At 40.2% G+C, this 13,123-nt stretch overlaps 1 protein-coding gene across 1 annotated transcript in view; it reads right to left on the bottom strand.

The window, feature by feature from the left end:
• Positions 1 to 3,671: 3,671 nt before the first annotated feature.
• The window catches only part of DNER (delta/notch like EGF repeat containing), a 356,232-nt gene continuing 346,780 nt past the window's right edge, over positions 3,672 to 13,123 (bottom strand). Inside the window, exons 12-13 of the mRNA XM_069104612.1 lie at positions 11,658 to 11,904; positions 3,672 to 4,747 (exon numbers count right to left, since the gene is read on the bottom strand). Coding sequence (XP_068960713.1) covers positions 4,636 to 4,747; positions 11,658 to 11,904 — 359 coding nt within the window. The 3' untranslated portion in view covers positions 3,672 to 4,635. The remainder of the gene's footprint in view (positions 4,748 to 11,657; positions 11,905 to 13,123) is intronic.

Below are 13,123 nucleotides of genomic sequence, written 5' to 3' on the forward strand. Positions count from 1 at the left end.
AATCAGAAGGGCTCTTGGAGATCCTCTAGTCCAGGGCTATCAAACTCAAATAGAAACAGGTGCCTGTGGGTGCATATTGACCTAGAAAACTGCATGTTAACATTGTCTATGTTCTATTGTGTTTTTTATCTATTTTATTAAATATTTCCCGGTGATGTCACAATCTGGTTCAGGCTGCACTGGGGAGTGTTGGGGGCCACCCGTGGCTATGTGCTTGTCACCAATGTAGTCTGATCCCTTCGTTTTCAGGTAAAGAAAATTGAACACAGAGATACTAGGTGACCTGCTCAGTGTCACCCAGGGAACAAGGACACTTATTAAGCGTTTTTAAGCACCCGCTTTGTGTCATGCTCTGTGTGTGGTAGAGGGGTTTAAAAATACCCCCCAAAATGACCCAACCCCAACTCCCAGCGAGTTTACATTCTATCAAGTAATTTGAACGAGGATTTGAACACAGGGGTTTTCGTGTGTGAGTGTGTGTGTGTGTGTGTGTGTGTGTGTGTGTGTGTGTTGTGCCATCAACCAGGTCCAGAGCCTCCCCTGACTTTCAGCCCGGAATCATCCTGGGCCTATTGACGTCCAGAGGAGCTGTCCCAGAGGAAACTTGGACAGCACACATCCAAAATAGAACTCACCCTCCTCTCCCCACACCTTCTCCCTCTTCCAACCTTCCCTGCTTCTCTCCAAGGCACCAGGACTCCCGGGTTCTCAGTGTCAGGGTTCTCCTTCATTCCTCCCTCTTCTTTACCCCACACATCCAATCCAGGGTCAGATCTTGTTTCTCTCTCCACAATACCTTTTACCCCAAATCTCTTCCTTTTTTCCTCTTACAAACCACTGCAGTGGCCTCTGGCTTGGCCTTACCTCCAGGCCTCTCTCCTCAGTTCATCCTCCACACAACTGTGAAAGGGTTTTCTTTAAGCATGAATCAAGCCTTAGCTAAAGTCCCACCTGCAAGGAGTCCTTCCCAGTCCTTCTCAACCTTAATCATGCTCCTCCTCTAGTAACTCTTGTGGCTCCCTATTACCTCTAGGAACAAATAGTCTGATTCACTTTTAAAGCCCTGGCTCCAACCTTTTTGTTCTCTCTACATAATTCCTCTCCCCAAATTCAGTCAAACGGGCTTTCTCTGTCTTACTCCCAGAAAGCTTCCCATCTCACGCCCTGTAACTTTGTCCCGGCCATTGATCATGCCTGGAGTGCAATCCCTCCTCACCGCTGCCTCACAGAGGCCCTCTCTTCCTTCAGAAGGAAGCTCAGGCATCACCTTTGACAGGAAATCAGTCTTTCCTGGTCACTCACTTTTTAGTGCTCCCAGTTTCTCTTGTATTTAACTGCATTTATTTTCTTTACATTTATTCTGAATACAGATATAGGAAAGGCAGTGTGGTATAGGGGACAGACAGCTGACCTCAAAGCTGGGAAGGCTCTGGGGCTCAGGTTCCACTTCTGCCACTTCCTGGCTCTGTGACATCCATGCTGTAGGCAGACAAGATGGTGACTGACATCAGTAAAAGGAGCTTTTTCATCTGGTAGTATCTATCTATCTATCTATCTATCTATCTATCTATCTATCTATCTATCTATCTATCTATCTATCTATCCATCTATCCATCTATCCATCTATCCATCTATCTATCTATCTATCTATCTATCTATCTATCTATCTATCTATCTATCATCTATCTATCTATCATCTATATTTGTCTATCTATATGTGTGTATGGTTATATGTATGCATGTATATGTTTGTGGATATCCACACAGGCATGTATCCACATGTGTGTGAAAATACACATGTGCATATATTTATATATATGTGCATGTGTGTGCACACAAGCATGTCACTACACATATGCACCTCCACATATCTATGACTTGTATGTGCTGTTACATATGTGACTGATATACTGTGTATATAGAGACCCATAACGTGTTTGGTGTAGGTGTATGCATATACATACACAAACACAGATATGTGTGCATGTTTATATAATCAGTCAACTAACATTTTTTAAAGTCCTTACCCTCATGAAGCTTACAGTCTAACGGAAACAACATGTAAACAACTTTGTACAAACAACGTACATAGAGGTAAAATTGGTGGAAGTGTCAGAGGGATGGCACTAAGAAGGCCTAGGAGTGGCTTCTTGGAGGTGCCAGGGAAGCCAGGCAGACATTCTAGGCAGATGAAAACTCCCAGAGTTAGGAGATGGAGAGTCTTGTGTAAAGAAAGGCAAGGGGGCCAATAGTATTGGATTAGAGTATGTGGAAAGGGGAATATATATATATATACACATTCATACATATACATACATACATACAGATAGATAAATATATGCCCACATGTATGGGCATGTTCTATCTCCAGAGATACAAAAATATCAACATGGCTCTGAATAAGGCTGGAAAACTGAAGAAATAACTTTGATCACAGAGGTCAAATGATGAACCACACCTCCCTGAATTGGTAGAGTAGGGACACAGAAATTTAGAAATACAGAAATACAGGGTCAGTTATAATTGCTGTGCAGGCTATGGTTTTGCTTAAAAGTATTTCTTTGGGACAAGGTAAATTCTGGGAGACATAATGAGAGATAGCTGTAGAGTAGAAAACAAAAGCGAGAGAGCAATAGCTAGAGCGATAGCTAGACAGACAGACAGAGAGACAGAGAGAGAGAGAGAGAGAGAGAGAGAGAGAGAGAGAGAGAGAGAGAATGTTTGAGTTGCGCTTTGTAGTATTTTTCCCACAGACTTCTCTATATGTCCGGAAAACCACCCTAACATCACCCAGAGGTATGTTTGATTTCACTAGATGGTATTCTTGACCCAAATAAAAACCTCACCCCAAACCATTTATTGCCTGGTATCACTGAAAAATCAGGTTGGGGGGGGGTGTTGTGCTTTGCATCATTTGCAGGATTATTAACATGGCTTACTGTAGAGAGAGTTGGACCTGAAGTCAGAAGACCCAGGTTCGGTTCCCACTTCCGATGTCCTGCAGTTTTACATCCCCTAGAGAAAATTCGCCATTTTAATCCCAGAAATAAAACAGTTGCCCAGTAAGCAACTGAAGAATAGAGAATACATCAATAGTACTCGCAGTCCCTTTGGCAAACTCCTCCCACATCCAACTCTGCTCTTTCACCCCCAAATTCCTCAGGCTCATCTTTGTCTCCTCCCTCATAAATTAATGTTCTCCCTCCATCCTCACCCCCAGCCCCATTGACTGAGAATGATACTCATGCTGCTTGCCCCAGGAGCAAAAAATCCTAGATGAATGCTATCTAGTCCTCTCCCTCTTCATTCCATCCCCAAAGTCCATTTACAAGGAGGAAGAACTCATAGAAGATACAATGAATGATGACAGTCATAGGGGTAGGGATTAGATCTGTGATTTCATTGGGAGCTTGTCTACCAATATAGGTAGGTACCTTCTCAGCAATTTATGGTTTTAGAGAGTTGCCTAGAGCACATGGAGGTTAAATGACTTGTCCAGGGTCACACAGCCAGAATGTACTGGAGGAGGAACTGGAACCCTGGATTCAAGACCAACTGCAGATAAACTCACCAGAATGGTTAAAACAGGTTTTCCTCTTAGACATAGAAAAGCAAATCAAAGACTTCTGGAGTTTTGTTTTGTTTTGTTTTGAGATGAAAGAGTCCATGGCGCCACTGATTTGATAACATTTATTTAATATCCTTTGAAATCAGCAAGAACTTGAAGAAGCACACGGCATTCAAATACAGCCACAAAAAAGGGTCTTGGGTATAAATAAGATATGCAAGGAGAAACACACACTATTCAAAGAGCCGGTTCTCTCATACATTTGCAACCTCTTAAGAGCAAACAACTTAAAACATAGATTTAATTCACTCACAATAGAAAAACTTGGACTTTTCAAAGAAAAATATAGGCTCAATACCATCACCAAATTTGCCTTCCCAGGTACTCACTGAACTTGTAGTTAGTTTTTTTGTTTGCTTGTTCTGTGAAGGTGACCTACCTTGAAGACTGTTACCAAAACCAAACCAAACCCGACAAACATTGAACTCCAAAGTATGCTTCCACAAGATTCAACCAAATAATGCAGAAATAGGATTTCTACCCATGCACAGAATAAGGCAAAAAGCTAATTCATTCAGGTGAGGAATAATTAATGTAACTAGTTTCTTTTTTCACAACACACACACATCTTAGACTTCTTTTAAGATATGGATATACTGTATTATGCATCAGACTATGCTTTACATTTTTTTCCTAACTCTACTCAGAAAGCCGGCACTTTAATGTCAAATAGAAACTTCTTCTCCATTAGACTTATTCTGTAACAAGCACAGAAATTAATCTGGGTGTCATAATAGTGTTTACCGTGAAAAGAGCACACACTATTAGAAGCCTATGGTTCAGAGAGCTGAAAGTACATTAAAATGTAGTCTATGAACTTCACAAATTCGGTTTTAAAATATTTCTTCAAACTAAAAGCTGCAGAAAATTAGTTCTTAAATATTCTACAGAAAATTCTTGAGCAGCTAACAATTTAAATTTCTTAGGATTTTTTTTACTCTTAAAAATATTTAAATTAGTGTCGTATCTCATCTTTTTGAAAAATAATCCAAAAAAGATACAGTCGATTACAAATCTTTTGTTTTAATCAGTGTGACCAAGGGTTTGTCATCAGGACTGTAATCCTCATAAGCAATGGGAGTTGCATCATACATAGTAGGTCGGGATTTCTTTCCAAACCTGAAACACAAAAGAGAAATAGATTTCTGGTTAAATAAAGATTGTACCCCATTAAGTCAATTAACCAATTATGGCTATGTAATGGGAATGTAAATTTATGTTGTTGCCATGTTTCTAAGATTGTACTGTGTAAGATCTTCCCTGCACCTAGGCCCTTTGATAGGCTTAAGTGCACCTGGAGCCTGTGGAGGGAGGCTTGTTTTTCAGGAGATACTTTGTGATTGGGCAGTGGGTCAAGAGGGTTGTGACATTCTCTGAGCCAGGAAAAGACTATGTAAATCCTGATGTGAGGCTTTGTTTTGGGGATCACTTTAAGAAGTGTTGTGTGATTTGACCAGACAAGACTCTGGGCAGCTGTTGAGCCCCCTGGCTTTGAAAAAACTCAGATGTTGATGCTTCCCTCTCTTGATCTGTTCATTTCTCTGTCTTCTTGTAATTTCTGCTTGTAACCTCTGTATATTCTGAAGTTCGGGGTGCTGACTTTTCCCCCTGAACTAGATAAATGATATGTTTGATTGATTAAAGTAAGGTTGTTAAGCCACTTTGAGTTGCTTTCCTTTAGAAAAGTAGATCTAAGAACTTGTGTTGGCAGCCACCCTAGGGATGCTGGGGTGCTTGCTGTTACACTGACCAATGATAAATCATTTCCTATTTTAAAAAAAAGAAAGAAATGAATGGAGATTCTAAAATATTTCAGGACCAATCAATCAACAAGTTTGTTTTGTTTTTAATCAAATATCTACTATATACGGGAGCCTATGCTAGTCACTGGGGATTCAAGTACAAAGAATAAAATAATCCCTACTTACAAGGAACTTATATTTTAATGGGGGAGACAAGTACATATACCCTCACACATATACATATATATGTGTGCATATATATATATATACACAAATACATATGTGTATGGATAATATGAAGTTAGTAAATGCACATATATACAAATTTAATATGAGGTAGCTGAGAGGATGGGCATTAGCAGTGATGGACTCAAGAAAGGTTTCATGGAGATGGTACCTGAGCTGCCTCTTAGAGGAAGAGAGAAACTCTATGAGGTAGAGGAGAGGAAAAAGTGCACTCCAGGCATGTAGGATGGCCAGTCCAAAGGCAGGGAGATGGGAAATGGAGAAACAGATCTTTGTAAATAAGGAGAAGCAAGAAGGCCAATTTGGATCACAGAGGGTACGAGGGATAATAATGTTCAATGAAACTGGAAAGATCGATGAATTAGGAGGCTGTTCGATGAAAATAATCTAGGCAAGAGGTAATGAGCGCCTTAACTAAGGCGGTGACCGTGTGAGTGGAGAGAAGGGACAGATAGGAGAGATGCTTTGAAAGTAGAAAAGGTGTGATTTGGCAATTGATTGGATATGTGCGGTGAGGGAGGATGAAGCCTCTGATGTGATGTCAAGATCTGAGACTCCTTGATACATCATTGGTAAGGTTAAAAAAAAAAAAAGAACCCAAATTCTGTGGATTGTGTTTAGCTACCTGAGAATAAAAAAAGTATGGAGATAATAATTCTTAAACTTCACAGGGTTACAAAGAATGTACTGAGCCAAAGTCAACAAGCATTCATTAGTAGTTAACTATCTGCCGGGCACTGTGCTATAAAAGTGTAGGTAACAGTATTATTATACAAAGAACAGATATTTTCTTTCATGTAGGGTTCAAGGGGAAGTATCACTGGGGGGAAACCCAGAGTAAGAGCATCTGAGTTCAAATCCTATCTCTGAGGCTTGCTGTGAGACTTTGGGCAAGTCACTTTTCTTTTTGTGGCCTCAGTTTCCTCAAAAATCCAAAAAGTGGGATTTGGACTAAGATAGCCTCTGAGGTCCGTTCTATGTCTAGGTCAAGGTCGAGATGAATGGTTCTCTGTAATCACAGTATACATTTATATAGGACCTATACTGTGCCCAGATGATAGGATCCTAAAATTTTATAACTAGGAGAGAGACCTTAGAAATGCAATGTCAGACCTAAAAGGAAATTCTTTCACACTCATCTAGTCCAATGCATTCATTTTTCAGCTGAAGAAATGGGCCCAGATTCTCTCTTTATCCATCCCTTTAAGACTCTGTTCAGTTACAATATGCTTTTCTACATGCCCCTAGTTCTTAATGATCCTGAAGTTATTTTACATTTTCATAAGTTATGAGTGATATCAGTAGAAGGTAAAAGCTCCTAGAAGGGACACAGATTTATTTTGGTTTTGTCCCCAGTATCGATTAACACCATGAATATAGCAGGCAATTAATAAATGTTTGTTGGATTGCATTAAGATCGAATGAGTCCAAACTTATGCAATTTTTGCATTCATTCTTTGCAAAGCTTTCAGACATGGCATGGGGGATTTCGAGAAAGTTCATATTGATTTCTCTCTTCTTTATTAAGCTCCATAAATATTCAGAGAAATGAGCTTATTTTCTGCTCACTACAGTTTCTTATTTTACATTCACTAAAATGACTTAAAACCCCAATTTAAAAAATGAACTAGCCTCTCCTTTACAACCTTTAATGCCAGTTGACACAAGTAAAATTATGAAAACTTTTATTTTAATATATGTTTTTAACTTTTAAACATATTTCCTAGACCAGGTTGTCCAGAAGTTTATTCACCATGGATCAATCCTAACTCTGTTCCTTACCCTGTCTCTTTCTAGAGCTTTGGCATTAGAGAACTCCAACTTTTGATGAAGAGATGGGGAAAGAGAATATCATGCTTTCATAGAATCCTACAATCTCAGAATGGGAAAAGCTGTCAGAGGTCAGCCAGCTGAACCCCCCACCCTGAACAACATTCTTGAAAACTATTTTCCTTTGGAAATGTTCATTGATGACATATGCCAATTTATTCCAGATGGCTCCTCTCCAGGAGGTGGAAGGCATGATGCCAGATAGTTACCAAGCAAAATAAAGGTCTTAGGAGTTAGCAAAACAGCATTGGTGTGAGCAAGCTGGGCCTATTTTCATTACATGATAGAACATTCAATGATAATTTCTAAAGCTTTTTAAAATATGAGAAACTGTCCCACTCACTGCCAGATCAGTATTATGCTAGCAGATAAGTGAATTTGACTCTATTTGGGTATAGTCACCTAAACTGAGTGATAAACCAAAAACCTAATTAGCAGGGAAAAAATGTTAAGTTGGAGCTTATATGTTCTCTCAGCATGAAGAATCCCAGAGAATATTTAAGATATAAAAGATATGTTTGTTGTTATTCAGTCATTTCAGCCTTGTCCAGCCCTGATTGGGGTTTTCTTGGCAATGATATTAGAGTGGATTGCCATTTCCTCCAACGGCTCATTTTACAGATGAGGAAACTGAGGCAAACAGGGTGAAGTGACTTGCCCAGGGTCACACAGCTAGTAAGTGTCTGAGGCCAGGGAGAGGAATTTTCCTGACTTCAGGCCCAGTATTTCATTTACTGTGTCATCTAGCTGCTCTATAGAATGTAATGAAAGAGTTTTAAAACTTCACTTACTTGTATTAGGCTATTTTTCAATATTCATAAGGCATATTAAGAGAAACATGCACTCCAGCCTTTCTAGAATCTTCCAAAGTGACCCACACGTGGCTCATATTTGGAGAGATGACACTTAGTTTTATAAAGCACTTTTTCCAGAACAACCCTGTGAGATAAGGAATGAATTATTATCCCCATTTTACAGCTGAGGAAAATGAAGGCCACAGAGATCAGGTTTCCTCAGCTGTGAAATGGTGATGATGACAGCACCTACTTTCCAGGATCACTGTAAGAATCCAATGAGATATTAGTAAAGTGCTTAGCATAGTGTATTTATTGTTGTTGTTATTAATATTACATAACTTGTTGGAAGTCACACAAATAGTATACATCAGTAGGGATATGAAACCATGTTTCCTGAGTCTAGGGCCATTCCCTACTCTTTAATACCTGCTTCTTGAATAAATTGAATAAATTAATGTAGCTTTATTCAGTCCAAGGGCTCTTCACATTTGTTGGGTCTTGGACCCCTTTCTTAATCTGATAAAGCCTATGGAATCATTCTCAGAATAATGTTTTTAAATTCACAATACACATAGGGTCACAAAGGAATCCAATTATATTGTGAAATGTGATTGGCTTTTTTTTTAAGATATAAAGCTCCAGGTTAAGAGCCCCTGATTTAATAGTAAAAGTTTGTCTGATGAGAACAGGGGGGAGTGAATTGTTGCAAATCTACCCTCCCCACTTGGGAGAATAGCCCTCAAAATGCACCATGACATCAACATGTCAATGACATCTTCAGGGAAATGACAGATACTGCCTCCTCATCTCCTAAAGTTCAGGTCCTTTGAACCAGTGGGTCAAAGGTCAGTCAGCAAAACAACAAAGTGATTTCTCTAATTTGTCATTTAATCAAAGCCCAGACAAAGCATTTTCTCAATATCTGCCACTTTCCATGAGAACTCTGGTTTCTTCATATGGAGAAAGAGTTTAGAATAGCTGATCTCTTTGGGAATTTCTTGTTCTAAATAGTCATTCAGTCAACCCATTGCTACCATGGTCTTATTCTTTATCTCCTGTTCTGTTATAAGGTTTTTGAAGGAAGGAGGGGTAAGAGAGAAGAGGAGAAAAGAAAGGGGAAAGAAAAGGAAGGAATGATAGTGGAGGGAAGAAGAAGAGAAAGGAGGGGAGGAGATAAAAGAAAAAGGGAGAAGAGGAAAGAGAGAAGAGGGAAAGAAGAGACAGGGGAGGAGAGAGAGTGAGAGAAGAGAGGAAGATGAGGAGAAAAGATAAAAGAAGATAAAGGAGAGAGGAAGAAGAGATAAAAGAGGAAAGAGAAAAGAGAAGGAAAGAAGAAAAAAGGAGGAGAGGCAGAGGAGTCAAGAAGAGAAAGGAGAGGGAAAACCCTACTCATACTAACCTGTGACACAACAGGAAAAACAAAGGGAAATGAGATTGATTGGCAGTCAGATGACCAATGTGAGTCAAACTGTGGTTGGCTGGTAGCCTATGCTTCCACTCCCCCTCCCCAAGGTACAATGGATATTGACATCACAGGTATTGACATCCTGGTTTCCAAAGGCTGCCTTCAGTCCCTAGTAAACGTCTAAAAGGAAAAGACCTTTGCCTCTGATGAGTAAAACACACCATCTTTACTCTCTGTTTTCCTGAAGTGACTCACTAAACTCCCATTCTTCCTGACTGCTGAAATATTTCCATCAACTTGATCTCAATGTAACCTAAAGGCTAAAAGTTGAAGATACAGTTTCTTCATTTGGGCATTTGTGTTAGAGAGACATCTAAGTCAAGGGGGCTTTATACATTTTTCTTGGAGGGAAAAAAGAAAGAGAAAACCCAAAGGCCCCCAGAACCAATGGGTTAGAGCCCCAGTCAGGGTTCACTTGGTGAAAAATACGTCATATGTAGGAAAGTGCTAGAAATTCAATATTCCTCTATTCCAGATATTCTGAAAGATATTGACTTAAATCCAATTGTTTTATTTTAGTCTTTTGGTTCACATAAGGAGTTTGCTTTTTTGTCATTCTGTTGCAAATGGTTTTGATTTTTTAAAAATCAGGCCCAGATTCCAACACTGATACACTCTGCTTCCTCTCCTACCAACAGTATTCAAGTGAAAATCAACTTCAATGAGTTACCTACTGGGAGCTGTTGCAGGTTCAGCCCTCAGGAACTCATCATAAATATACAGAGATCTTCAAAGCCCATGACCGCTGGTTAGGGGATTGAAAATAAGGAATTCTGTCTCCCTCCTTTGGAGCCCTCAAAGACCCTAGGACATACCCTTCTTGGTGTGAATGGCACCTGAGACTCCCTGGCATTCTCACTCTATAACCACCAGTGGGCCATACTAAAGGAACAAGGGAACAACCCACTTACTCTAACATACACTAAGCCCCTCCAGGTTTATGGAGAGGAATCAGTGAACCTGCCTAGCTCATAGTAAGTGCTTGTTGGAGTCTAAGCAAAATTGACAAGTATCTATATACCTTATTTCTGCATGTCTAATTCAAGTGAGAAAGGGTGTACAGCTTTTGGCTAAAAAGCTGATCTTGAATCAGGAAGACCTGAGTTCAAATTCTGCCTCCAATAGATACTGTCCATGTGACCCTGGATGAGCCCCTTCACCTCTCAATGCCTCCAGGCACTGGAGAGGTATGTAAGCTACAGGTGAATCACTGACCTTCCATAGCCAAATTAGAGTTACTTCCCCCTTAAGTTCATCACAGTGATGAAATCACGAAGTCAGACTGCTTCCTCCTGTTGGCTCCCCACAGAAAAGGAGATCTTAATGGTACTGTACTTAAAGAGGGCAGCTAGGGGGCACCATAGTGCCTAGAGCGCTGGGCCCGAAGTCAGGAAGAGTCATCTTCCTTAGTTCAAATCTGGCCTCAGACACTTACTAGCTCTGTGACCCTGGGCAAGTCACTTAACCCCATTTGCCTCAGTTTCCTCATCTGTAAAATGAGCTGGAGAAGGAAATGGCAAACCATTTTTTGGTTTGGCAAACCATATGGTTTGATATGGAAAACCATATCTCTGCCAAGAAGACTCCAACTGAAATGACCAAACAGTGACAACAAAGGCCATTCTTTCTAAGAACCTTGATATAATGTTACACTACAGATTTTTTTAAAGTTTTTATGCAATTTATCAATACAGTCCCATGGGATCATAGCTCTAAAAGCTGGAAGGAAACTCAGAGGCCATCTAGTCAAGCCCCCTTATTTTACAGATGAGAAAACTGAGACCTAGAAAGCTAAGTGATTTAACTGGTCACATAGGTAGTAAACATAAGACAGGATATGATGATCCCAAATCCTCTGACTTCAGAGTCAGTCCTCTTTCTACAGTACTCTGTTGCCTCCTATGACTGCCCTGAGTGCATGAAGCCACTCCCCTTCCCAAGCCACACACCTGGCATGGCGGATGGAAGCAATGGCGCTGCTGAATTCACTGTCAATGCTCCTGCAGTTGTAAAACTCCTCATAGGCTGGCCTGGCAGAGCCCTGGTATTCAATCCGGCTGATACGGCAGATGCCCACAATAAGAATGATCAGCATGAGGACAAAGGCCACACAGAGGGCGCCAATGATGATGTAAAGCGAATGGCGTGGCATGGTGCTCAGGCTCTCTGCCATGGGTCCAGAACGCCACTGGATATCTGGGAAGACAAGAAAGCAAACATATTGTAGCATGTTATTGGGGAACCCAGGAAAGTGTTCTTTCTGTTCCTTCCTATCTCTGGTACTTTCAGACTTGAGGAGTCAAAGGTCTTGAAAGCAGACAGATGAGCGTTTAAACACTGGGCAGGGAAAGCAATGAGCATTTATATAGTGCCTATGTTCTAGGTACTGTGCTAAGTACTTTATAAATATTATAGCATTTGATCCTCATAACAACCTTGCAAGGTAGGTAACTGTTATTACCCCCATTTTACAGTTGAGGAATATGAGGCAAACAGAGGTTAAGAGGGTCACACAGCTAGTAAGTGTCTTGAGGCTAGAACTCAGATCTTCCTGACTCCAGACCCAGCACTCTACTCACTGAACCATCTAGTTGTCTCAATACTATATAGATATATTCAATATACTATTCCAAGAGCCAAAAACTAGGTTTAATTATTTATTATTATAGTATGTACTATTTTAAAGAATAATAATTTATGCTAACAGGGCTGTTATGTACAAGAAGATGGTATTGTTTCTGCATTAGGCATAGGTCAGGAGTTTATAAAAAGTGTAAATTGTTTGGAAGCTTCTAGGGAAAGGAAATTAAAGAATTATAGCTTGAAAGGACCTCAAAGGCCATGTAGTCCAATTCCTTCTTACAGGTGAAGCAACTGAAACCCAGGGGAGATACGTAGGCAGTCAGCATTAGAGATAGGAGATCTGGATATCTTGGACAGGGTCCAGATGAGACCCATAAACAAATAATTATCTATTGGAACATAGGGTTTAAGAGAACTTAAAATGAGTTGGTAGGGACAAGAGAATTGTTAGGGGTCATTGATGTATCCACAATGTCCTCTTTCCTCTTGCTTTCTACATATAGCTTATTCTTTCATTTTTCTCCTTTGGTACCACTTCATCATAGCAATTATACATATACTGGGACTTTTGGCAGCTCTAAAAGGACACTGGTAGCGAGTGGGCAATGGCCTCTCTGTCTGCTTTTGAAACTTCGACCATGTTGTCCACCGGCTGTGGCATCTGTGGCCCCCAACCCAGTCCAGTAAGCATCTATTAAATGCTTACTATGTGTAAGGCACTATGGTAGGTACTGGAGAGAAGAGAAAAAATAAACTGACCCTGCCCTTGATGAGTTTTCAGTCTCCTAGGGGGATATAACAGTTGGTAAAATATGTCCATTGTAGAGCTATG

Source organism: Petaurus breviceps, unplaced genomic scaffold (assembly GCF_028583685.1).
Source record: "Petaurus breviceps papuanus isolate PSGF00001 unplaced genomic scaffold, PetGlider_PUasm1.0 688, whole genome shotgun sequence".
In the NCBI taxonomy this organism is placed as follows: Eukaryota; Metazoa; Chordata; class Mammalia; order Diprotodontia; family Petauridae; genus Petaurus; species Petaurus breviceps.